Genomic DNA, 27,368 nt, shown 5'->3' on the forward strand with positions numbered 1-27,368 from the left:
GAAACCATTTATTCTTCTAAAACACCGGCACGTAGCTATCACCTAAATTTAGATAACCTTCACATCTGAAATACTGATTTTTTAGTATTGTGTGCCTGAAGTGATATCCACTAGATTTGTTATAGGTATTTCTAAAACACGAGCTATGGGTGCCAGGGTGGGATGGAAATTAAAAGCTAGTTATTTTCGGTATGCTCCGTTTTAAGATTGTGATGAAATTTATGTAACATAAATTAATACTGAAAGTCGCTTGAAATCGAAATTGTACTCCCTTCACATCTTATATAGCTAAAACACTGATTTTTTTCGGCAAACTACAGCAACCGCATATTGATTGATTGTGTTCCATATTTACACATAGATTATAGACAATTGAAATGAAAAATACGTCATTTTCTTCCTCTACCTTAAAGTGATAAAACATCTACGCTTTACGCTAATCAGGTTTGAACTGCTTATCTATAATCTAAAGGAGTTATGTCGTCTTTTTCGGTGATTCTCAAACTGTTCAATTGCATGTTTTGATCAATCTATTAATTTGTGTTACTGAAAAAAATCGTACAGTACCACTTTCACGTCTACTTTGTACCAATTCGTTTCTGATCTAACATAACTTATACATTCTGTACGAAATACTGTGGGTGAATCCTGCTTTTGTGTTAGTGCTTCTCTCTGGCTCAACCTGAAGTATGGAAATCGAGAAGTTTCCTGAGTGATCAATATATGTGTGATTCTGGAATGATCAATCTGTCCAGACGGTTAGGCTTCTTAAAAGAATAACTAAAACTGCTAATACCTATTATATGCGTCGACTAGAAGAGTCTAGCTTATTGAGTCGCAAGCTAGACCAACTTTGGTCTTAGTTCAGGTAGCTTGTAGTTTGCAAAGTGATACGGTGGTTCCATGGGACTTTCCGACCGACTCCGGTTCTGATGCTGTTGTTGTTGGGAAAATTGAATTGTCGTTTGAGGGCCGGACGATGACGATGAGGCAGCGTGTGAAGCTTGACTCGTACCGGCAATAACGTACGGCAAAATTGCCGTTCGACCTCGTTTGCGTCGCGGCAGGATTCCTTTGCGGGCCATGTAGAATCTGCAATTGTTTCGATTGACAGCTAGCGTAGGTTTACAAATATGGATAAGACCTACCTGATGGTCGAAATCGGAATGCTGAACATATCGCTCACGGTTTGGAATGTTTCTCCGCGCGATACACACTCAGCTGCTTGCCGTAGAATGGCTTCCGACCGTCGGACTCGACGTCCCACCGTGGATCCATCGTTCGCTGGTTGATCGATCTGCAGGCTTCCGTTGCTACCTCTGCTGCCGCTTTGCTGGTTGCTGCTGTCATACTCACAGGTCACGTTTGCCATAGCGAATTCTACGGGTGAAAAACGATGATATGGCTGTTCGTTCCTCTTGCATTTAAACATTAGCAAGAACTCATTATCAGTGGCTTTCACACAATCGATATTGAAACCCGGTTTTGGTTTTTGTTCAAATTACTTTATTGACTTGCACAATTTTTGGTGATGAGAAACGACACTAGAATGGTTCCAAATAAAATAAGTTATTCAAACAAGACTGCCCTCGGGTACAACACTCATCGTTCCGAAAAGCTACCACATTAAGGAATAAGTACTTACTAAAACGGGATGTATAAAATATTGGTGCACAGTTAGTAGAAATCATAGGTACGAAATACACTAATCATATGCCCTCTAAAGATATAAATGGTAAATACCTACTACATTGCAACCGAGCGTGACTATTTGTATATTGATGTAATGCCAATTAAAAACTAGAATCGTATAAAGCCCTTGGGATGAAAAAAGCTAATGGTTTGTGGTTTTACAACATTTGACTAGAAGTAAATGTACTTTTCTACAGTATGAAATCATTCTCACACTAGCAGCGATGTATGACGTTCCACTCTTACCCAGAAGATATTCTACGGTAAGTTAGAATATATTTATACGTAATGAAAAAGTGCTTCACTAAAAAATAATTACATATCAAAAGTTCTAAACTAAAGATAGGAGATTTTCATTTATTTAGCTTTGTGTATGTTTTTTGAAAAACATAAAAAAGAACCTAAACGCTACCGAACTAGATTTCACTTTGAACCATCTTCTTTCCGTTCCTTTTCCTGGGGAAGGTATCCTTACACGTCTAATGGGGTATGACTTAGCGGCTAAAACTCAAGAAATATATACCTATATATTCATAAATTTGTCTCTCTTTGCCATCTGTTTCAAACTGACTATCATTTTCTTATATTTGTTTTACTTCATTCGGGGTTCCCTCGTTCTTTGTGTAAAAACGTATATGTATATTAAGTTTTAGTACATAATAATAATTGGTTTGTTGGTTGGTTGGTTGGTTTGCTACTACTACTACTACTACTACTGCGTCGGTTCGTCACCGATTTGCTGCGCTTGTTCAGTCAGTTCCTTAATGATGCGCTTCTTCTCCGCCGCTTCCTTCAGCTGCCGGGGCATCGGATAAGCGGACTTGATGTCCCACCGTTTCATCCAGTTGCGAAGCGTCTTGCGAGGAACTTTGTGGATTTGTGATGCTCTGTGAGCCCGTTCCCGTGTGAGAGGCGGTGTATGTGAGTTATGGTGTGAAACGTAAAATTGGAAGAAATAAAGAAAATAATGTGAGAAATTGAAAATAACAAACAATTTAAAAAAAAAATCATCGAAATAAATGAAAGATACACATAACGACTGTTGGCAAATGAACCGCAAATACATTAATTGATTAATAATTCGCCCTAACCGCTGATTGCTTGTTATGATTAATGTTGAATGTTGAAGTTTATCAAATCCCTCCTGATTCAAAAGGAGCGTTCATTAATTATGTCACGCATAATTTGCGAAAAATTACCCCCATCCCCTTTAACCCCCTCTGTCATATATTGTCTGCATTTCTTGAACCCTTGAAAATTATGTCACGTTAGCAGCACCGTAATGAACAGCTCTTATGTTCCTGGGACCTCCCATAGCTCAGTCGGTAAAGGCACAGCTACAAAGCAAGACCATGCTGGCTGGGTTCGATTCCCGGTCCGGTCTAGGAATTTTTCGGGTTGGAAAATTTCTCGACTTCCCTGGGCATAGAGTATGATTTTACTTGCCACACAATTATACTAAAGGGCGAACACGAAATTATTGCGACACATTCAACAGGGCATAACTTTTTTACCATTGGGTAAAAATCAACCAAATTTTGCACATTTTCTCATTGATGTGTATTGTGTACATGCTGTCAAACTCGAAGTCGTGTTTTTCGATTCAACGAAAATGGAGGTGAACCAACGCGAGTTGAGAGAACAAATTCTTTCCAAACACCTGGAATTTCCTGATCTGTCGCACCGGCAGTTGGGAAAAATGTTGAACATTCACCATTCAACCGTCTCCAGAGTGTTGAAGCGGTTCCAGGAGCAGTTGACGTTGGACAACGGCAAAGGAGCTGGAAGAAAACCGGGACCGGAGAACAAAAAGGCGGAGGGAAAGGTGAAGCGGATGATTAAAGCAAATCCCAACGTCTCAAGCCGTGATTTGGCTAAAAAGATCGGCATGTCGCAGAGCTACGTTCAGAATGCAAAGAAGAGAGCTGGAAACTCGGGCACGGAAGCTCTACGAGAAGATGCTGACAAAATATGGCTGCTGTGTGATGGACGACGAAACGTATATAAAAGCCGATTTTAAGCAAATTCCGGGGTTGGAGTTTTTCACCGGCAAGAGCAAGTTCGATGTGGACGACAAATTTAAGAAGAAGAAAATGTCGAAGTTCGCCTCCAAATATCTCATTTGGCAGGCCATCTGCTCTTGCGGACTGAGGAGTGAGCCTTTCGTGACAAAGGGCACAGTAAATGGCGAGATCTACAAATCTGAGTGCCTCGAGAAGCGCCTTTTGCCGTTCTTGCAGCAGCACGACGAAGCTCCGCTATTTTGGTCAGATTTGGCATCATGCCACTATTCTAAAAGTGTCCTGGAGTGGTATGAGGCCAATTCTGTCCATTTTGTTCCAAAGGACATGAATCCGCCAAACTGTCGGTGGAGCAGTACTGGGTAATAATGAAGTGGGAACTTCGGAAGAGCAAGAAGACAGTCAAAGACGAGAAGGACATGTTAAGAAAATGGAAAAAAAAACTGAGAAACTGTGTTACGTTTTAGATTTGGGTTGTAATTTTTTCCTGTGTTTGGTAAAAACGAGTAATTTTACACAATTGCTGCTTAAACACATTCGAACGTGCATAAACAAAAGATGCTGCAGAGGTCACATCGCTTGACAAGGAACGAGCAACGCAAATTGTTTTGACGAATAATGATTCAGCATTGAGTCTGCTGACTGTGCTTCCGCACGCACACACACATCCACATCAGCCTGTACCGGATCCGTCGAACACAGCGAAAGGCAGAAGTGAAAAGATTCCCGTGCAAACAGCACGCAAAAGAGCGTGGGTCGGAAAAGAACCCGAAAATATTCGTTTCTTTGGTTGTCGCGAGTGCGAGTAGAGTGCGTGGTGAAAACTGTTCTTCGTCGGCGCGCGGGCTGCAATTTCGGCGGTGAGTGGTGCCAAAACGACCGCCTTTCGATCCGACGGATATCGGAAGATTGCGGCAGTGTCCAAAAGATCCGAAACGAAGAGATCTGCAAACGGCCCGCTTGGAAACGGCGCGGCAATCAAAAGATTTTCGCCACACAAAGCGTACATACCGGCAGCGAGAAGAGGTACCATAATTTCGGTACATAAAATAACCATAATTAAAGTACCATAACCACAGGTGCACGTGGAGAATTGACGACGATCAGCAGCACGAGATCCGATCGCACGGACAGCGCCCGGCCGCGGTGGATCGTGGCATCGAAAGACGAAGCCTTCAAAAGAAGTGAGTGATTTAAGACGAAAGGGTCGTCGCATTGAAGCTAATGGAAGTCGTTCCAGGGCTTTTGTTCCATACTTTCAGCACCTCATTGGATCGGATTGTCTCGTGATCGTGACACGTGGTCAGTGTCGAAGCCCGCATCACCTGCGGAACCCTCAGGCGAGGTTTATTCTCCTCGGAGTGCTTGCGACATCGAAGCGACGGGGCACGCCGCTAGCAACTAGTGGTCTCGACGGAAGCGACGTCCAACGTGGAGGGAAACGAACCCGCGAGCACTTACGTTGATATGATCGACGGTGTTTCGAGGAGTGAATCCCCACCCAGAGCGACGGCAGGAGCGCAGGTGTGTTGTGCGTGTGGAGCCGAACAGACGTGCGAATAGCAGCATCATCGAGACGGCGTTTGTGCGACGGTAAGGGTGCACCCGACCGGCAAAGTGAGTACTCATAAGAAGAAAAATTGACATAGTTGGAAAGATGATAGGAGGCACAAGGTTGCCGGAAAAGTACGAAGGATAGAGAGAGGAAGAAGAGGAAGTAGGAATCAGGAGTAGGAATGTGGGAGAATGGGTGCGAATGAATAAATGTTAAACTGTTATTCGACACTCTTTTGCTTTGGTTGGAGCAAATGCCGATTAGTGTTTGTGTTTTGTTGGCCCTACGGTAGTTCTGCTCTACCGCTACCGGGGAACTTGTAACAACTGGTACCGGATGACACTGTAAAGACTTTGATGGAGGGCATCAAGCGAAAATGCGTTCAATTTTACACTCAAGGCTCCATCGATTAACGTTTCTTTTGATTTTTGAAGTAAATATATGTATAAAACTACCCTAAAATTTTGGTTTGATTCTAAACATTATAAGAAAATTGGCATGACATTTTCGGTGTCGCAATAATTTCGTGTTCGCCCTTTAATGCAAAAATGGTACAGGCATCGAAAGCTCTCAATTAATAACTGTGGAAGTGCATCTAGAACACTAAGTTGAGAACACGCAATAAGCTAATATGCCATACGCAATAAGCTTGAAATGCGAGGAAGAAGAAGAAGAAGATCCTTAAACATCTACAAAGTTCTTTACTTCTTGAAATTTTTTCTCAACTTCCAAGTTACATGTTTTTTTTTTATTCTTTCAATTCGACCAAGACTAAGCTCCCAAAATTTCCAAATCGAACTTTGAAGCTCTAAGAAGTATGCCGAATTTCTACAATAATCAGTAAGCTTCTTCAAAATTTCCTGAACTTCTACAAGCATCTACTATGTTGGCTGAACTCCTATGAAATTCTTTGAATAAAAAAATCCCAACACTTCTATAAGATTTTACGAAGTCCTCGAATTGCTACGTGATTTGCTTGACTTATACAATGTTCTCAGAACACCTACAAAATTCCCTAAACTTTTTAGAATTTCATTGATTTTCTGCAAGATCCCTGAAGTTAAGCAAAGTTTCCTGATCTTTTTACGCCTTAAGAAGTTAAGAAGCTTTAAGAAGTTATTTCAAGTTTTAAGAAGCGCTCTGAAGCTAAAAAAGATCTTTTAGGAATTTTGTTAAAATAACAGGGTGTCAACTCAATGAAGTAAACCAGAATCACTGATATTTCCTGATTTTCCAGCCGTTTTTCGAAAAAAATCCAGGTATAGAAAATTATCCAAATATTTCTTAATTCACAAGTTTTGAACGTGATAAGCAATAAACAAAAACGACTTGCTGAATAACCGTAATGTTTTCATCAAGTTCAAGTTTCTTACCTCAATTTACTCCATGTTACGAAGAGAGATACTTGGCATGGCAATTTTCTCACCACTGGGAGTTACTTTTCTGACTGTTTCCGGACTTTACACTAAAGGCAGAAATTCATCTGAGTTCCCCTCCATCTAGCATTTGAAACACTTGTCTTTAAGCCCGTTTAACATACATTTCTTGAGTACATGTCGAGACCCAGCTCAGCAAGAAAATCCTTCAGGATAATACGCTAGTACGCGATCGGGTTCCGCTGGTTTGAAATCGTACACAATTAATTGCCGAGATTTTCACCGCCAACTGCTCGGCAAAAGATAAGCTTGCTGGGGAGTTCGGTAATCGTAAAGTAAACACTTGTAATTTTTTGCCACAAAATAATGGATTTGGTAATCATTTATTGATTTGCTTCTCTTGACAGACAGACAGCATTCAAAGCTGGTTGAAATTGCAGCTGCGTAAAACAACTTGTTGAATGGCAAGCACGCGATTTTAGAAACGGTGAATCACTTCTTTCTCGCATTTCAAGCTTATTGCTTATCGCATTTTAGCTTAATGCGTGCTCTCAACTTAGTGTTCTAGATGCACTTCCACAGTTAATAATTGAGAGCTTTCGATGCCTGTACCATTTTTGCATTAGTATAATTGTGTATGCCCAAGGAAGTCGAGAAAATTTCCAACCCGAACAATTCCTAGACCGGACTAGGAATCGAACCCAGCCACCTCCAGCATGGTCTTGCTTTGTAGCTGCGCCTTTACCGACTGAGCTAAGGGAGGCTAAGGATCAACTTATTCCGGACAAGCATTAATTCGCCCTCCCAGAGCTCGTCACCTGCCATCACTGTCTGTAAACTAAAAGCATAATAAAAGTTATGTTCATGTAAGAAATGGAACACTCCGGATCTTACATTACCCCATGAAGAGGACTGAGCTTTGTTCTTTATTTTGTATCCGATACAGATCTTATTTTTTTTATTGAAATTTGTTCATAATGGTTTGACCAATCTCAGAAAAACTCTGATGAATTCTGAAATAGCAGCAAAATCATGTGCTTCCGAGTCGAATCAGTATTTTGTTTTGCCGAGCTCGACAATCAGTGTGTACACTCACACGTATTGAACATCCCATAGCATATGTTTTTTTTCGATTTGAACTTTATGAAAAGCGCTTCTACCTCAAATATCTTGTAAGTTACTTCCATTTCAACAGCAATCGCATAATGCTTTCGCAAAGCTGAAAACTTCGGACCAGGTGATTCTCACACTCTCAATGAAAATATGTTAGCAAAGTGTATCCATGATTTCAACACAAACTTCACCAATTTTTTTCTTCAATCGGAGATAAATGGAGAATCTGACGAGTTGTAAAAAACGAAAAATCTCCACAGAAACAATAGCATCGATCGAATTTGATCGACATCGAGAGGAGGTACACTTTGTGTTGCCTTTTCTGACAACCGCTGTCACATCAAAAATTATTAGTATTTTAATACTGATCCACTTATTTGCTTCCCTTCCTCCACTACTCTCAATTTGTAACAATAAATTGTCCTATCTGACCAGCTTAAAGCTCGAATATTTAGAAATTGTAACTGTGACGCATTGTGTATATTTTAGAACAACTTTCAATTAGTTACTCTAGGAGAGAGCAGTAGGCTCTGCCCGCGAACGGTTGGTTTTGTTTTCGCTGGCGCTGATTTCAACAAAATATTAGTTTTCGCGTGTGAATAAGTGTAAATTAAGATCTATAACGTTTTAAGAAACGTTTTAGTGATATTGTAATTAACGTGAAAGCTCTGGGACAAGAATTCTTGGTACTGGCGTTCTGGCTTCCGGAGGATGCACACGAATGAAATGTTAGGCAAAAATTCGGGGCAAATGAAAAACTTCGCATGTGATTCAAATTGGGTTCTTTAATTTTGAAAAATATATCGGTTTTTAAATATTACCAGGAAGAGCTTCGTTTTTTGAGTACAGCTATATTTTTTTCGAACCCACACACTTTCATCTCGATTTTTAAATCAAGATTTAAAGCAAAATAATAACTTCACTGTTTGACACTAAACTGACAAACTGACAGATCGCTCCCATACAAAGTGACACAGAGGGGCGCTAATAAGGTGATTTTTGCAAATGTAATCGTTCTTATTTAAAATAGTTCCAGTGTACCAAAATTGATGAAATTTTGGCTTTGGGTTCCATTTCTAATGCAGATTACGAATATGCATTTACCTCAATACCCTTAAAGAACCCAATTGTTCGGTTGTAAAAACAACGTGGAAGATTTTTTTCGATTACCACGAGTGAACAAACCGGTGCTTTTTCGGAGGAAGACTTTGGTGAGATCCATCTGATTATAAATCAATCATAAATGCATATTTCCATATATTACTAAATACGCGCCATATTTCGAAATCTGGAAGTGTGTTTGCAGTACCATTATTCATATGATAACGGTAGTGTTTACATGCGACGTGAATTACCAAACATTCTGAAATGGGTTGCTGAATCTGCAGTAGAGCTGATCGCTTTCTAACTCCCGGACTAAACTTGCTTTAAATTTATTACCTACATCAAGGATTGTTAGCAATTGTTACAATTGTAAGCAAATTTCTTCCATAATACCACTGCCGACCAGTGGGGGATAGATTGAATACACACACATACACAACTTTCAATTAGTTACTCTAAGAAGTTCAAACTCGTCCATCATAAAAACTTAATTAAATTCAAAAATCATCACAATACAAAAACTTACTAAGAAGCTGATTTTCAGGTCGTAACCAGGCTTTTAGGCAATCAAAGATCTGGAATACTCAATAAGGCCACCCTAGGCGCCTTGACTGCCTTGCTTGTCTACGTATCTTTGAATTATTCAATCGTAACCGTGCAACTCCAAACAATCCAAAATTCATCAACAAGACCATTATCTTAAATTCATATTGCGTTCTTATCAAGCTGTTAATCACACAATGAGAAACTAGCACTACAAGTATTCAAAAAAAGCATCTTTTTCAACCTTTCACCATTCTTGCATTTACTTAACGGCGCTCCAACACGACAAAGGTTTGATGTTTGTTGGACACAACTAAATTCAGTGCCGATCAAGAGACTCACCAATCTACTTGAAGGTTAAATTATGTCAAAGTTAATTAGATATAGCACAACCAACAACGTCTAGCGTACTGAAAGATTTAAATTACTTTTTACCAACCACAGTTCAACTCAGGGATGTGTCAAAACCCAGTGAAAGTTGATTCTTAACAACCACTACTAGGCACTAGGCCGTATTGATAGATTGAGCATATATATAAAACTAGGAGATTCACAATATAACATTGAATTCTCGAACTAAGTTTTTTAAAGATTACATGTGATATTTTTTTAATATAATTTGAGGCTACGCCAGTTTTTCACAATCTTGAAGGAGTGCAGTTTCGAACCCCTTTGGATACGGTTGTGTTTTAAGTTTGCTCTCTGTTTTGTGCGTTCGTTCGCTTTCATAGTTTTCGGCTGCATTTGCCCGATTACGCTGGCACTCTGCCTCCCGGACGGTTATACGTGTGTGATTGGTGGTTTTCTCGAATCGAACAACTTCAGTGGCCAGCAGTGCTCCCATTTTATTTACAACAATCAAATGCTTACGAGACTGTGCCGATGGATGTGCCCAAGCGGTGTCGAATCTAATTTCGGCGCAATGTGCTGAGTGACTTACCCCTTGGGTGAAACCTTTCCATTATCAACATTTTATGTACCATTTAATAGATGACATAATCTGTTAACTTTATTGCTTCCATTTGAATAATGATTTATTGTTGAAATTTGTAATTGATTATGATTCAAATTGAAAAGACATAGAAGTTTTGGGCCTACGGGAGAAGACATAGTAAAATTATTTCCACTTCCGCGGGTTTTCCCATCAATAAATAAAAAAAAATGATAAAATAAAACACAATTCCTCCTTTTTAATTAGCTACGGGTGTGACAACGATGGTGAGTTTACCATGTTATATCTTCATTTTATTTCAGCAACTTTATCTTCCAGCAGACAACTATTTCAAGATTTATTAAAAAAAATCTACATTTGCCAGCAACACTGACTGGGTGCATCCTATGGCTTACCTTCCCTACAAACATAATTCCTAAATTCCCGAGACATTTATGAGGGGTCGTAGAGTTCTCTGCATCGCTCTTAAGTAAATGTTGGACTAACATACCTTTCCTATCCCTACCAGTTGTCAGGACGTGGCCAGGACAATCCACAAGTCGTGGAGGTTAAGATCATGCGGAATTCCAGAAGGATGGAGAACTGTTCGGTGTAGTGTATCTGCGTGGAAATTTGTACCAGCTGTAATTGAATGTCGGTACTATGGGACAGGCCAATATAAGCGTGACCGAGACAAGCAAAGTGCTTTTGTGGAGACGCCTAGGGGCACGCAATAACCTTTAACTCCGACGCAAGCAACGGCTGTAATTAAATAACATTAATTACACAGTGTAGAACATCAACTACTTCTTAAGTCCATTAATTGCAGTCGACTTTTCGTTATTAAAGTACATTAATTACATTTTCAATACTTTTAATTACAATAAGTACGGATAGTAAATTTTAATTACAGTCAGTACTACTTCCAAACGCATTAATTACTTTAAGTACTTTTGATTGCATTTTAACTTCAACGCACCGGTTCTTTGTATTGCGTGCCCCTCGGGAGAAGCTTAATGTGGAGAAGCCAAACAGTGTCGGGAACCATTTAACGGCCGTTTTCTGACACTAGCCGTTACTTTGAGTCGTTCATCGACAACTGGACGCATTTTGCTGTAATCTACCAAACATTCAAACGCAAATCAGAGGTGTTCCACTGTGAGTGTATTACAACTCAATGGCAGCCAAAAATCTTTAAGCTCACTGTGGATCAAAGCCAGGAATTCTTCTCGAATGAACAACGCACTTACTATAAGAAGCGAGGTATTCATGTTCAATATTTTCCATATGCAGAGCAACTCGATTAAGCATCTCAAGTTCTCTTGGTGATCTCCACACTGCATCAAACAACCATGTTGAAGATCTATCGCTGACAAGCGCTTGTGGAAGATCAACAAAAGTTGGCATTCCCAAACTAACTCCCAAGCTGTAAAGACCAAATTTAGAACCTAATAAACGTTATTTGTTATTGTTACGACTGTGTATTTGCCTGTCTGCCCATAGTCCACATAGTCCAAATTAAAATAGATTTTTATAGAAATACGCAGAGAAAATCAAAAAGTTTGGGGGGATTTGGCTGGAGATTTTGAGCATATTTTCAAAGAAGATCTGAGTTGTGTTCCAGGAGATTATGAAGACAAATGTCTAGTCTAAGGGAATTCTAATGAGAGTTTCATAGGAATTCCAAGAGATCCTCCTCAAGAGCAGTTTGAGAAGCATTTCAAAAAAAAAAATCTGAGGAAATTTTCTAAAGAATTCTGATATGAAATCAAAAAGAAAATGGGAATAACATTTTTCTAAATTGTAAATGGTATCCCACGGGATTTCTAGGAATACACCAAGCGATCCTTAAAGAATATAATGGACAGAAATTTAAGTAATTTCTCGCTAGAATTTTGAAGAATACAAAGATAAATATAGATAAATATAATTATATAGAGTTCATTGCAAGAGTTTTCTGGAGGAAATTCCTAAAGTGTTCTTCACAAAAATATACTTTGTTTGGAGAAACGTTCTACGGATTACCAGACAGAATCATAAGATTATTGAGGGGAATCCTGAAACTAAAAATAATGCTGAACACATTTTGAATAATAACTCATAATAACATAATAATTCAAAGGAAACTCTTGAGAAATGTGCAAACATATCCTGAGATAAGTTTAAAAAAATCTAGTTACGTTGTAGATTCCATACACAGAATCTTAAGATCCATGATTAACAAAAATGATCAAAATTCTATGATAAACATCGGACTTTGAATATTTATCAATAAAAATATATATTAAAGTTCCAATCCAATTCACGGTTGTTTTCAATTCCCGGCTCAATGGCTATCCTGGATATATTTTTTTCAAATCCAGGTACTGAAAAAAAATGCAGAAAATTTCAGAAATTATAAACTTTGAAGATTTTTGAGGCTGGATCTGGATTCTGGATCTGGAGCTTCGAAAAATTCTCGAAATTCAGACTTTTTGACCGAGAAAAAATATCAAAATTCTGAAGTTGAAAAAATCTGCGAGATGTGATTTGAACATTTTTCTACAACGCTAAATAAAATATTTTTGTAAGACCCGTAGCCTCCTGTAACTAAAAACCATGAACACTAAGCGCAATAATGGCATTTCAGTGTCAACAGAATCGAGATACCTACTTCTATTTTATTTATTTTTTCGAACCGAAATCGTGTTGGGATCATGTTCAGAGACTCAATTAGTTACAGTTGTATCGTCCAGTGTGTAATTCTGTGGCACGTGTAACTGACATGAGATCAGAGTTTTCCTTCGCATCCGTACAAAATCCTCCCAAAGATTCTTATTATGGAATTCGGTATCCGTTACTAGAACGATCACCATAGCTTTTTTTAGTTCATTTATATAGAACTGCCTGAAGCAAAATAAAACAAAATCACTACATAGGTATTGCAGATTTTTACGATTTTTTTTTAAATCATATGCATGAAAGTAACTAAAATAAATCCGCAAAAAAAAATCATGATCAGCAACAACGAATGGTATTGCAGTGGACGGAAACCGTCCTAAATATCACACATACCTGTATATGCTCTCTCCCGCTTTGACATCCATCAGTGCCGACCAGAGTGCGTCCGTGTTGTACGATCGGGGCTGATTCCCTCGGGGATTCCTGAGCACGAACGCCGACGGTGGAATAACCACCCCGTTCGTCATGGTGATCTTGGCATCCCGAGAACCGGCACTCGCCGACATCATCAGTCTTCCTCCCCGTCCGCTGGAGTGGCGTCGACGCTTCATCGGTGTGAGCAATCTAGACCCACCGTTCGTTCGCATCTTGCCACTGACCGGGATACGGGTAATGCTCGTTTCCAAATTTCCAAACGGTAGCAACGGGGGAGGATACACCAGCTCATCGTCGCCACCGCCTTCGCTTTCGCCGTTCGTCATCGAGTTGTCGTCCGGCAGAATTTGAATGTCGAAATCATCGTCGTAGTCGTCGTCCTGATAGCTGCCCATCGTGCTGCTGCCACCGAGCTGAGGGAAATTCGGCGAGCAGATTATGTTCTCGTAACCGTCGGCAGATATTTCGCTTCCAGCTTCCTCGTACGAGATATCCGGATTGCTAGTAGTGCTGGCGCTGCCACCGTCTCTCTTTGGTTTAACGTAGATATCCATCGTGTTCCGATTGTACACTAGGGAAGAGGGAAGACCGGTTGTGCCGGAATCAGTCCCACAGTCTACACTTTTACTACTAATAATACCACCATCACCACCACCACCACCATCGTCACCATCACCACCACCATCACCGACGGACGAGTACCCGTGTTGTCGTGACGCGGATTTCTTTACGTTTCTGTGCTCTTCTGGTTGTTGCTGTTGTTGTTGTTGTTGTTGATTGTAGTGATCAAAGAGATTTTCGTTCGATTTCACCCGAATCGAGCCACGTGTTAGAATCGACAGCAGCGACGACGATGACGACGGCGGAGGAAGCGAGGAGGAGGTCACTTTTTTCGTTTGGGACGTTTTGGACTCTGCTGGAGAAGGGTTACTAGTACTGTTGTCGTCGGTGATGGTGATAGTGAACTGATTATTATTACTATTGCTATTACTATTGAGTCGTGTTCGTTCATCAAGTGGTTGGAGTTCCTGATCTACTACATCTTCGATAAAACCTTCAATTTCTTCATCCTCGACGACATCGTCGTCCTCTGCTGCAACGAGTATTGGACAGACAAAGTGAACGAAGACAGAGAAATGGTTAGTTAAGGTGACTCCAGGTTTAGAACTAGGTATTGATGCATTGGGGGAGAGGCTTTGCATTAAGAGAAATCACCTATCTTCGAACTTCTCGCTCGTCGTCATCGTGACGTGACTATTTTTTCTGTGTTAACAACGGGCTTTCGAATCGGTTGGAAAATTCTTTAACAACGAGATATGGTCAATGCTTTGCGTTGTCATTGACACCTATTGACTGTTTTGAGAGTGAATGAATTGCAATGGAATGTATATTTGTTTTGCATGTGAATGTAAAAAATATGGTCGGAGGCAGGTGAGTTCTGATAACCGATATCCGTAAGCATGTCATTCAGGCAGTAAGCATTCGTTTGTGTAAACCTAAAAAAAACATAAAATTACTTACCCGCTTGACTTTTGTCGTTTCCTTCCATCTCTATCTCGTCTTCGTCGTCATCCGGTTTCCCTGCGTCCTCATCTAAAATTAAGCGAATTATTAACTACTCTAACACACGGATCGTAACACTATCTCTCCAATACCTATGATTAGATCTTCCGTCTTGATGCACAGCTCGTTCCCGCTGCCACCGTTATCACTGTCGCCATCATCGCCGCTCTGCTGAAGATTATGCTGTTGCAGTTGCTGCTGACTAGATGCCTTCGCTGGCGTCGATGAGGCCACTGATTGCAAATTTAAGCTGTTGAGAAAACTTCCTGCCGCCTTAGTTCCACTGAGGGCACTGTTCTGCTGCCCTTTGACTTGCTCGCTACGATGAGGACCTAAAACAGACAAATATAACCATTTAGATATGCACTTTATATAACAGAAAGATCGACTAAATATACTTACTGCTTCCTCTTTGGCAACTTTGGTTCGTTGAGGACTCTTGCGTCTGCCCCGGAGCGGATGTAACCGTGTTGTTCCCACCGCCGGGACTGGTAATTTGGTTGAGATTAAGCGCTGCATCCGACCCGCACAGGCCACGAATTTTTAGTATTTCGGCGCACTTCATCAGATCTGGCAGTCCGGCCTGAGATACGTTCACTTCTCCTTTGTACATGAAATCGACCAGCGCCTGGATAGCCCACAGTTTGATCTCCCGTGGAAGTATGATGATCGGGTGCTTGCACGGGTTCTCGCCGAGCAGGTTTTCGAAGAACGTAGAGCATGCTGCCAGTACTAGCCGGTGACAGTGTACCTGGTGGCCCTCGCAGGCGAGCGTCACGTCCACGAACCGTTGGCCAGCCAATAGCTGCAAAACAGAAGTTTAAGGAATGTCGGTTATTAAACACGTCTATTAGGTTTTGTATTATACAGTACAGTTGATTAAAAAGGGATATCCGATACCACAACAAGAAACCCATACAAGCTTCGAAAGCTGTGGAATTTTTCACTAAAGAGAATTCTAGATAATGTCATGTTAGAGCACCGCCACGTGAGTCACTATCGATATCACTATTATAATGCTCCTTCTAGGTTGCTATTGCAAGGCTGGTAGCTATCAATGCTGTCAAAAATATTTATTTTAGTAACCATGTTCAAGAAATAAGTGACCAACTAGTGACTTATAGTTGTAAACAAAGTGATTAAAAAGTGGTTGTTCTGATGGCACACCAAATAATGTTTGATGTTTTAGACTTATTCAATTAGTATGTCATGGATATGAACCTTTAAAGCGATAGATTCAATAAAATGTTTATGACTAAACCCAAGGTGTCCTTGACACCACTCATAAGGTTTTGTGCAATGGTGGGCCGACTTCTTTTGATACTCTTACCCACTGTTTCTTCAAATCCAGCTCTTTCTCCAACACCTTAGGTGTTTTACGAAGTCTGGCCTTCATGATGGTCTAAAACTTCTCAATTCGGTGGGTTGAAGTCTTTTGGTACAAAAACAACATTGTTGTCTTTGTACCAGTCTAACACCGGCCGCGCGTAGTGGCAGGATGCCAAATCCGGCCAAAACAGCGTCTCACCTCCGTGAGACCACAGAAAGGGTAATAGGCGCTTCTTGAAGCACTCGTTTCGATAGATTTGCCCGTTGATGGTACCCGTCGTGATGTACGGCTGGCTCATCTTGCCGCACCCACAGATGACCTATCAAACCAAGAACTTTTTAGCGAATTTGTCCACCTTCTTCTTCGGAAAATTGGTTCACTAAACTGTGGTAATGCGAAGACAAAATCGATGAAGAGAATCGATAATCGCAGCTAGGCCCTTATGATTCTGAACGCTGGATATTCATAATTCCCTGACACTTCTGGAGTTTTCGGATCAATCAAATCATATTCTTCGAACATCCCATAATTCCACGGAACTTCTTATAAATCGCTGCAAATTTCCTTAAGTTAATTGGATTGATCTAAAGTCATCTGATCGTCTTCGAAGTACTCGGAACTTCGCTAAATATCATGAAACTATCTAAAAATATCAAAAAAATGTTAAGAAGTTCTCTGGAATTTCACACCGCGGCCGAACGCAGGTCAAGGAAGGAATGGGTAGCAATGTGTTGACGTGATACTCGCTCTGATGGAAGTCGAGAAATCCTCTGTACTTCCACGAGGAATCACTGGGATGTTGGGTAAGAGTACTAAGTACTCATATTAACAAATAAAACGATTGACGAATCTTGAATGTGAATGGACCTGAGATAAGGCTCATGATGTTTTGCTCAGTAAGCAAAAACGGTCGCTATAAAGCCACCGAACCTCTCATATCACATCATACCGTTACTCGAGTTGAAACAAAAAAAATCTTTTTTGTACTCAACATTTCGATATTTTTGTTTTAAAAACCATTCAAACTCGACACCGACGACGACGACGACGACGACGACGACGAAGTTTCGCAAAATACACGATAAACAAGCGATTTGACAAGGACCTGGGACTGCGTTTTTCTGCTCAGTAAACAAGCCACTGCAACCGAGGATCTTTCAAATCCGAAAACTAAAAGCTACGAAAATGTATTTAGGCCTTCATTAAGTTCCACTTTCACGCGACGTTCAATGTTTCAATTTGCTCTTTACGCATTGTTCAAGTTATCATAACAAACTGTGACCGACGGGACGATTGTTTAAGCCCTAGTTAAACAAGCTATTCAAATGAAATTACGTTCTTGAAAGCAGTATCGCTTTTCTTATGTTCTAACTTAAACCGCAAAATAGATCACGGTTCATTAGCGGCGCCGGTGGTGTAGTGGTAAGCGTGATTGCCTCTCACCCCAGCAGGCCTGGGTTCAATCCCAGTCGGTGCCGCCGGGATGTTCTGAGGCATAACATCTCTGATCACGACTTCCTTCGGAAGGGAAGTAAAGCCGTTGGTCCCCGGTTCATGAGTTGATGGGTCGATAGGTAGGGTCCAGGTGTGGGAGCGCTGCCTCCCTGGCGTCGGTAGCATTGGTGCTCAGCACGGAAAACAAGATCGACGAAAAACAAATCAAGGAAAAAAAAAAAAAAGATCACGGTTCATTGGTATAGTTTCATGCATTGGCTTATTACTTATTTTCTTTACACATCAAAATTGTTTGCCTATTGCCTAATTGAGAAATTCGAAACATAAATTTAGACCCCCTCCCCTCCCTCCCAAGATTTTTTCCTTAATTACGCCAATGGTTTTATGCTTGACTGGTTGTGTAGGTATGAGGTTTGATCGATGTTATTTTTTTTTTTGTTAATTACTTTATTTGTACAGGCTCAGGCTGCGTCCTGGTAACCTTGTCCACATTCACAGAGATTACTGTCCCCCAGCCCAACACGGAACAAGTGTGCGGTTAGTGAATAATGATTGGACATGAGGCGAGACATCACGCGAATGAAGTCTCGACCCACCTCCAAACCTTTGAACCAAGGACTCTTCGACACCTTAGGGATAGTTGAATACAACCATCGTCCCAAACTCCATTCACTCCATTTGTTTTGCCAGCTGGCGAGTGACTGTTGACGATAAATGAAGAAAAATTCGTCGTAGGCGATTTGTCGATCGTAAATATCGCCTTCCATAGCGCCCACCTTTGCAAGCGAGTCCGCCTTCTCATTGCCCGCAATCAGCGACTATCCGTAAAAATAAAATAATGATCTGGTGCAAGTGAGGCGATCGTTTCTAGCGTATAATGTATTGCCGCCAGTTCAGCAACATATACGGAACAAGGAGCATGAAGCATTCGAGAGGCGCTATGAAATTCGTTATAAATACCAAAACCTGCGGACGCCTCTATTAGTGATCCATCTGTGAAGAACGATCTTGCGGAATCAACTTGGCCAAACTTTGCAGCGAAAATTGACGGAGCAATCATGGAACGATGATGCTCTGGGATTCCGCGAATCTCTTGCGTCATGGATAAATCAAAATGAACAGAATTGACGAAGTCGGAGAAGCAAACACGATAGGGAGTATGCTGCGAAGGGCTGACATCCTGTGTTATGTACACGCAGTACAATGACATAAAACGAGTTTGAGGGTTCAGCTCAAGAAGCTTTTCAAAGTTTGCAATCACCAGTGGGTTCATAATTTCACAACGGGTGAGGAGCCGGAGGAATAATTCCGAAAACCGATCAGAGAGTGGCAACATGCCCGCTAACACTTCGAGACTCATCGTATGAGTCGAGTGCATGCATCCTAACGCGATACGAAGACAGCGATACTGGATCCGTTCCAGTTTGATGATGTGCCTTTTAGCCGCCGACTGGAAACAAAAACTACCGTATTCTAAAACCGATAAAATCGTTGTCCGGTACAACGTTAGAAGATCTTGCGGATGGGCTCCCCACCACGTTCCGGTAATTGTTCGGAGAAAATTGATCCTTTGTTGGCATTTTCGTCTCAGATACTCAATGTGGGATCTCCAGGTGCATTTTGAATCGAACCAGACCCCAAGATATTTGAAGGACATAGAATGAGTGATCGCTTTACCCAAAAGTTGAAGCTTTGGTTGTGCTGGGCTATGCTTCCTAGAAAAAACGACCAACTCAGTTTTCTCCGTGGAGAATTCGATACCTTGCTGAATAGCCCAAGTAGACAAATTGTCTAAGGTATCCTGTAAGGGTCCTTGCAGGTCGGCCTCTCTGGGCCCTGTCATAGACACTACTCCGTCATCTGCAAGTTGTCTCAACGTGCAGTTGTCACTTAGACAATTGTCAATTTCTCTGACGTAGAAATTATACAGAAGGGGGCTTAAACATGAGCCCTGGGCTAAATCGTGAAGCTGTAGAGTTTCCATGAGAAAAGCTCATATGTTTCTCTGACAGCAAATTGTACAAAAAGTTATTAATTAATGGAGAAAGGCCACAAGCGTGGAGTTTGTCTGAAAGGACTTCAACCGATACTGAATCAAAAGCCCCCTTAATATCCAAGAAGACAGAAGCCATTTGATCTTTTTTTAGCAAAAGTCAACTGAATTTCAGTGGAAAGCAACGCGAGACAGTCGTTCGTTCCCTTGCCCCTACGGAAACCAAATTGAGTATTTGACAGTGGCGTCGCGTCCACATGTGCAACCTGTGCACGACACAGGTGTAAATAATTTTAAAAATGCGATAAGATTTTTATATATTTTAATGGTTACATTATAGCTGTACTTGTTTACTCCAGACCACAAGTGACCATGAATACACTATTTTATAGTGTGGTTCAATTAAATCTTCGACCTTGGTTTGCTACAAAAAGGGTTAAATTCAGTTCGGATGGCCTGCCTAATCCCTAATGCATTGATTTCTAAACATGTCGATAACACTACCGTGGCGGGTGGCAAGTTTGTGAATGGTCAAATGCCTGATGTAAGCCAAGCAGACCTTCTATCACCTCTTGAAGCATACCACAAATTTTAAACAATACATGGCGGTTTGCACCACTGGTTGTAATTGAAGCTTTCAGCAGTTACGCGTCAAACGGAAGCAACACGGAAACAGCAGTCTGGTACGCTTGCAGACCGGTTTGAATGTGTGAGTTTAAATTAGAAGAACATTTCTGATGTATGGGTGCCCAAAGTGTACATTTCTCGTTGTGCACTTGGATATCTGTTTGCAGACAAAGAGAGTAATGGAGAAAGAGAGCGCAAAAGCCGCTCTCACTCTCTTGTCAGTTGTGAATCTCTCAATTACCGATAGTTGCACCGGTGCGCCTGTCAAACTTATGAGCTTCCCCTGGTTCATTCTGATAGTGTTGTTCTGATGAATAAAGAGTTGATTAATTCAAGTTTGCTACCCAGGGGACTATGAATTTTCTCTAGATTTTGACACTGTTTTGTATCAAAAAAATGTTTTCGGAACTGTTTGACGGATATTCTTTATTACACTTCAGTCGAAAGAGTTAGCCTTGTGATAAAAACGAGAATTCAAGCTGAACATTGCATTAGGTCCTAAGTAACATTGACAGATTATCTCCGTCGACTTTCTCTTGTTATCTCCACGGCCATGTAAAGAAATTCCCAGGTATTTTCAGCACACCGATCGATGAAAGACGCTTTTATCTAGCATCTAATACAACAAACACAACAAGAAATGGTTATGTTCTCAAGTTATTAACGAAATAGAAAGTCGACGAAGAGAATCGATCAATATTACTAAGAACCTAATGCAATGTTCAGCTGGAATTAGTTAAGTTTTGCAATTCCTCCTACTTCGGTTAGCGCGAAAAGGGCCATACAAGTTTTGTTTATACAAGATGATAGGCCTTTCAAATGTTACGTTAGGTAGTGATTACCCAAGTGAAATTGCAAGCTTTAAAGAGGTTTTATAGCATTCTACAAACCTAAATCGGAGTCTACAGAACCCTCATAAAACCAAAATTGTTACTTGGGTAATATAGTAATGGAGAATATGTCCCTTGAATTCATGGTGCATTGAAAAATAAAACAAAATCTAATATGTGGTGGAATGCTATAACGAACAAAGCTTGGTGCACAGGTAAACAAATGAGGCACGCAACGCCTCTGATTTTGTTACATGGTATTGTAACTAATCTTATATGTGCTTCATTTTGATTTGGGATAAGTGTTTGAACTATGGCTCGGGATTTCCACTGTGGTGTGCTTCTATTGTGACATACCCATATGTATTTTAGTGGTGCGACATAGTGGAAACGTGAGAGCGTAATTGGAACATATAATATATAATTTAAAAATCAGCTAGGAAACTAACTTCAAAATGAAGCATTTTAGTCACATGAAGGTGTTACCTGGGTCGAACTAAGATATAATAAATTGGTATAGGCTTAAATCAAAAGTACTTGAAACACGTTTAATTTTAGATTACAAGCACAAGTGCAGGTACTTAATAAAGCATGGGTTATGATTGATTAGGTGAATTAGAGCTTTTAATAATTTATTAAATTAGACTAATGAGATATCATAATCATCAAATGAACTTAAATAAGAAACTTCAGAAAGTATAATGACATTAAGTAGATTAACAAAAAAATTAGGATGCGGGGGGTCCGCTTAGGGAGGCAATTAACCTTTAAAGTTGTAGAATAAATCTTCTTATTTAGTCTTGAACTTTAAAAAGAAAACGCAGGCAGACCAATAGCGTTAAGCAGATTTACAAGGAGAGGAATAGTTTAGGACATAAGAAAAGGAAAGGAATGTGACCATTAATAGCTTTTAAACTTTTGGAGGTATTGTATTCCCCTGAGTTTGTTGTACTCGATTACTATATTATTCTCTCAATACGCGAAATCTCTTATATATGCGGTTAAAGCATTTGAGTTAACTTATTTCTTAGTGTTCAAGTACTTACATTTTTAAACAGCAGTCAATGCTAATCTATGAACTAAACCATACGTAAAATCGATCTTTCCTTATGTGGTATTGATGCATGTTTAACTTTTCGCGGCTGTCGGAATCAACGCGCCTACGTCTACGGAGCTTACGCAGAAGTGATACGCAATTCGGTTGTCAAACGCTTTTGAGCTTATAGAATTTGTTCGGTGCGGTCGCGAAATCTTGAAATGAGTGATACGTTCTTTAAATTAACTAATTTGATACAAAGCTCAGTAGTAAATAAGTAGAATATCTAGGGAGGAAACCAAAATTAATCAACTTGCCAAACATAGGCTATCACATTTATTTTGGTGACACTCTTTAAATGATAATAAGCCTTTTTTCTCGCTTCGTTTGTTTCGCACGGCTTTCGGAATTCGCGCGGTTTTCGTAACTTACATAATTTAGATATTTCGTTCGAAACGGATTTACTTATTCAATCGGTTTACTACGCGGATGTATCTACGCGCACACGTCACAGCATTTTTTCTATAACTATCTTGAAACAATACATACGGAATCCAGTGTTCAAGCGGCCAACATAGGCTAGTCCTTCTGCTGTATTGTCAAAGATAGAAGCAACATTTATTCAAATGGGTCAAGTCTTGAAAATTAAGCTGTCACGCAGCTCCAGCTTGATACCCAATAAAAAATATTAATTTGTGTCAAATCAGTTCCTTACGAAGTAAGTCAATATTTTGGGAGGCTAATCAGGACCCAATTTGGAACCGTTTGAGCACTGTAGAGAGAAAATTTCAAATTTTGTATCAGTCTCATGCACGGCGATTCAAATTTTGCATTAGGATACTGTACATAGTATCTTTTTAAAATTGTCTAAGTCTCCTCTCTAGATAAAAACAAAATGCTTTATGCTTCTTAGAATAGATTCAACTGAAGACTTGGGGATTATTGGGTCTGTACCTGTGGTTAACGTTTGTTGATTTCAGTTATTTATAGGCAAGAGTTAAGAAAATTAAAAAACAAAATGTTTTATAAAGTCCTATGAATTTCACGGAATCCTTATAAAATGTATTTCACACTTATTATGGCGTCAATTCCCTTGGTGATATGTTTGAAACCAGTGCAAACTCATGCACATGCTCTGATTTCCCGCTTTTGCCGAATGGGTGGCGATTCTGTGATTATAGTTTCGCACACGAAATCTTTATAGTTTATGAGATTCGTGCCATCAAGTGTTAAGACAAAAAAACAAAAGTAGAGACCATTTATGGATTCCATCAACTATCACCGTAAATTTAAATATCTTTTGTGAAAAAAATATATTTTAATAATGTCAAAACGCGAGAAATACATTAACTTCGATGATTGCTGATTTGCTTCGGCTTTTTTTCTCACCAATTCAGAGTGAAAGTATATTTATTTTATGCTTGTTTTTTGCAGTAGACAGGAACCGGCGGATTGCTTTAGGATATTAAATGTTTAACAATATGGTGTAGGAAGAATAATAAGCAACGTTGTATTGGAGATATAGCAGTTATGTACAATAAAATAAGAACTTGTGGGATTTCATACCCACTAACACGACGCCCAAAAATGTTTCCTTGTCGAGTTCTGATAAACCAAATGCTTCCGTTTTCCATTCCTTCGGCGAAGCACGCCCCGACACTTACAGACTGATAATGCACGTACATATGATGCAAACAAAAACACGCTTTGTACCCCTTGCCCTTACAGTTGAGGTTTATCCTTTTTCGAACCCCACAATCATCCTTCCTCAAAAGTTGCCAGCTATCACATGTCTAAAACGTAAAACGTGTCCAACAAGCGACCCTAGCTCATCATTTCATTATTAAACACTCACACACTGACCCATTCGTTTAAATTACCATCATCATGATCAGTAGAAACCAACAAAGCTTCATCGGATACACCTAGGTATTTATTTCCGATTGGCATCCCTCAACTCAACGCCCTCAACAACAGCAATGAAACGCCGTCATCAATACAATCATCGTCATCAGCGATGATGTATCGTATATCACATCCAGTATCATCGTCAACGCGCGTGGTTACATCAATGACCCTCAGTTTCCAATTATTGTTCGTCTTAATACGTAAAAAAAGCTACGCTACTGCTAATATAGCAAAGCAGCACATCACCCCCTTCGTTCAACATCCGCCGCGAGCCATCATCACCGCCACCACCACCACTACCATGCACCCCATCAAACCTAGAGAATGGCTACTAAATAATATTGTCGCTTCTCCCTTCGATATTCGCCCCTCTGGCACCAACGCCGCCTTGTGTAGTCCAACCGAGGTTCCAAATAATAATGTTTTGGTCACGGGCACAGTGCTGCCGATTTCGCAAACAGTTACTTTATGCACATTATTAATGGGCTCCCTATTTATAATATGCGGACGACCCTCAAACTGAGATCAAGGGTAATCTTATATATCTTGAAGCATGTGCTGGGCCTGTACTTAGTACTTACATTTTGGAAACTGTTATTTGATTTTGCTGAAAGAAATATAGAGGTGTAACGCAGTATACAACACACTTAAATTTCCCTAGTAGTAAAATAATTGTGAAGTCGTGTCTAAATTTGGAAGAACCCTCATCCACGATTTCAACTTATTACTTTAAATATGAATCTACTATGAAGAATGAAGCACTTCTCATACACGCTTATATGCAATTTGTTTTGCTTTAAAATTATCCAGGCTTTAATTAGCATGATAGAGGCTTATGCCTTGTTCAGACTACAGAGTTTATAATATGTTATAGTAATTTTCGACAACAAAAATATCATTATAACCTTATAACTAAGGTTTCAAATACTCATTTCGCATGTTTTTCAGAATAATGAATTCAAAAGATGTTATGATCACATGTTTGGATTTTATGTTAAAATAACAGGATGCAAAGTAAACGGTGTCCACGGTTAAATTGCATCACTTTCGAAAAGCTGTAACATTTTGCCCTTTGGGTTAATTTTAATGAACTTTTGTGTGAGAAGACTTCAGCGTGTATTGTTTACACTGCGTTATAGTACGTTCAGACTACAGAGTTATAACATGTTATAGCACTATCTTGATGGTGGTTTCTGTGTTGCAATTATTTGACAACCGGTATAACATGTTATAACTGCTCAGTCTGGCCAGCGTTTTATAGTACGTTCAGACTAGAGAGTTATAACATGTTATAGCGCTTTCTTGATGGTGGTTTCTGTGTTGCAATTATTTGACAACCGTTATAACATGTTATAACTCTCCAGTCTGGACAGCGTTTTAGTTTCATTGTGAAATTTCTAGTAGTTTTGAAAATGGAGTTAAAGGAACAGCGCATGCACACTCACCTCAACAACCCACGTCTTTCGCACCTAGCCATCGGAAAGATGTTGGGAATCCAACAATCTATTGTTTCTCGTGTCGTAAAACGTTTCGGAGAACGTTTAATACCCCGTTCACATTATAGCCTATATCACGTAATATAGGCTGTCTTGCAATGAGCGCTCATACATAGGATTTCCAATGAAAACTAGATGTATGAGTGTTCATTGCAAGACAGCGTATATCACGTGATATACGCTTTAATGTGAACGGGGTATAACTGTCGATCGGAAGCAAGTGAGTGCAAGAAAAAGTGTTCCGTACTGCGTCGAAGATCACAAGCGAGTGGTTGCTGCCTTCAAGCGCAAACCCAACTATTCTGCACCTGGCAAAAAGTTTCGTGCAGAAAGCCAAGAAACGAGCAGGACTACGTTCATTCAAGGTTCAGAAATCACCAAACTGCAATGTTCGACAGAATAGGACAGCTAGAACACTGGAACGTAAGCTGTACACACAAATGTTGACAAAACCACACTGCTGTACCATGGACGATGAAACATACGTAAAAGCGGACTTACAGCAAATTCCGGGAAATCAGTAAGCGACTGAGAAATACAAATTTGAGTCCCTCAGGAAACAGCAAGTGTCGAAGTTCCCCAAGAAATTCATGATTTGGCAGGCGATTTGTTCATGTGGAAAACGGAGCAAGCCTTTCGTAACAACTACAATCGTAAATGGCCAAGTCTACATGAATGAGTGCCTGAAGAAACGACTGCTTCCTTTTCTCAAATCACACAACGTTCCTACAATTTTTGGGCAGATCTAGCCTCTTGTCTCTATACTCCAAGGATATTCTGGAGTGGTACAAGACGAATGGGGTCAATTGTCAAGTTGTCACTACGGAGCAGTAAATGTTGAAATAATGGTTGAAAGCAGAAAAAATGTCGATTCAACCGTTGTACAAAACATTATGGGTGGGATTAAGATGAAAGTTCGGGTATTTGGATGTGTGAAGAAATAGAGCGAAATAAAGATACGTAAACCAAGCTTATATATAGTATTGCATTCCCTGAAAATGTAATGACAATCGGTTAAGAAACTTATTTTTGGCGAGTACTTCTACGTGATACAATTTAACCATGGACACCCTTTAATCGAGACTTTTTTCTTCAAATATTACATAATTTAAAAGATCTCAGAACTTTAAAAAATATCATAGCTCTGGACGAATGGAACAAAATTTTAATGTTCTGACACTATGAAGCATTAGCCAGAGAATTATGATGAAAATGCCACATGAGTTTGGAGGATAATTGTGAAGAAATTTCAAGGATACTTCTACAGCAATTTTGGGAAGAATTTAAATGGAATTTGACTATAAATTACTAGTAATTTTGAGAAGTATTGTAAAATTTGAAAAAGCAGTAGAGTTGAATTGTAAGATAGGTCTGATGAGACTATCATGGAGGTTATGAGTAGAATTGCAGGAATATCTAAAGCAAATAGGAATGAATTTCAGGGAGCATTCTATGGGAATTCAGAGCATTTTAAATCTCTTAAATGTTGATTAATCAATCAATCAAAGATAAATTCTAATGTGGTGGATGCGCAAACCAATTGAAAAACAGTTTGATTAAGACGCAATCATTTCCGTTAAAAGTGTCGATGCGCAACTTAAACGAAAAACAAACTTGTAAATCAAAATGACATTAATGTATACCAAGCATTTCCACTGGGTCTCAAATAAACATTCCTAAGAAATCCCAAATGCAATAA

At 39.8% G+C, this 27,368-nt stretch overlaps 1 protein-coding gene across 6 annotated transcripts in view; it reads right to left on the minus strand.

The window, feature by feature from the left end:
• Nucleotides 1–1,536: 1,536 nt before the first annotated feature.
• The window catches only part of LOC135699793 (longitudinals lacking protein, isoforms H/M/V), a 34,830-nt gene continuing 8,998 nt past the window's right edge, over nt 1,537–27,368 (minus strand). For 2 of the 6 annotated variants that reach the window (XM_065220130.1, XM_065220129.1), the window contains 5 exons: nt 15,397–15,799; nt 15,087–15,326; nt 14,953–15,024; nt 13,390–14,524; nt 1,537–2,579 (listed from right to left, as the gene is read on the minus strand). In XM_065220130.1, the coding sequence (XP_065076202.1) occupies nt 2,405–2,579; nt 13,390–14,524; nt 14,953–15,024; nt 15,087–15,326; nt 15,397–15,799 (2,025 nt within the window). In that variant the 3' untranslated portion in view covers nt 1,537–2,404. The remainder of the gene's footprint in view (nt 2,580–13,389; nt 14,525–14,952; nt 15,025–15,086; nt 15,327–15,396; nt 15,800–27,368) is intronic. The other 4 variants (XM_065220134.1, XM_065220132.1, XM_065220135.1 and 1 more) reach the window with 4 other exon arrangements.

The sequence above is a fragment of the Ochlerotatus camptorhynchus genome, unplaced genomic scaffold (genome assembly GCF_037179485.1).
Source record: "Ochlerotatus camptorhynchus isolate MF236.1 unplaced genomic scaffold, CSIRO-AGI_Acam_v1.1 ptg000116l, whole genome shotgun sequence".
NCBI classification, from domain to species: Eukaryota; Metazoa; Arthropoda; class Insecta; order Diptera; family Culicidae; genus Ochlerotatus; species Ochlerotatus camptorhynchus.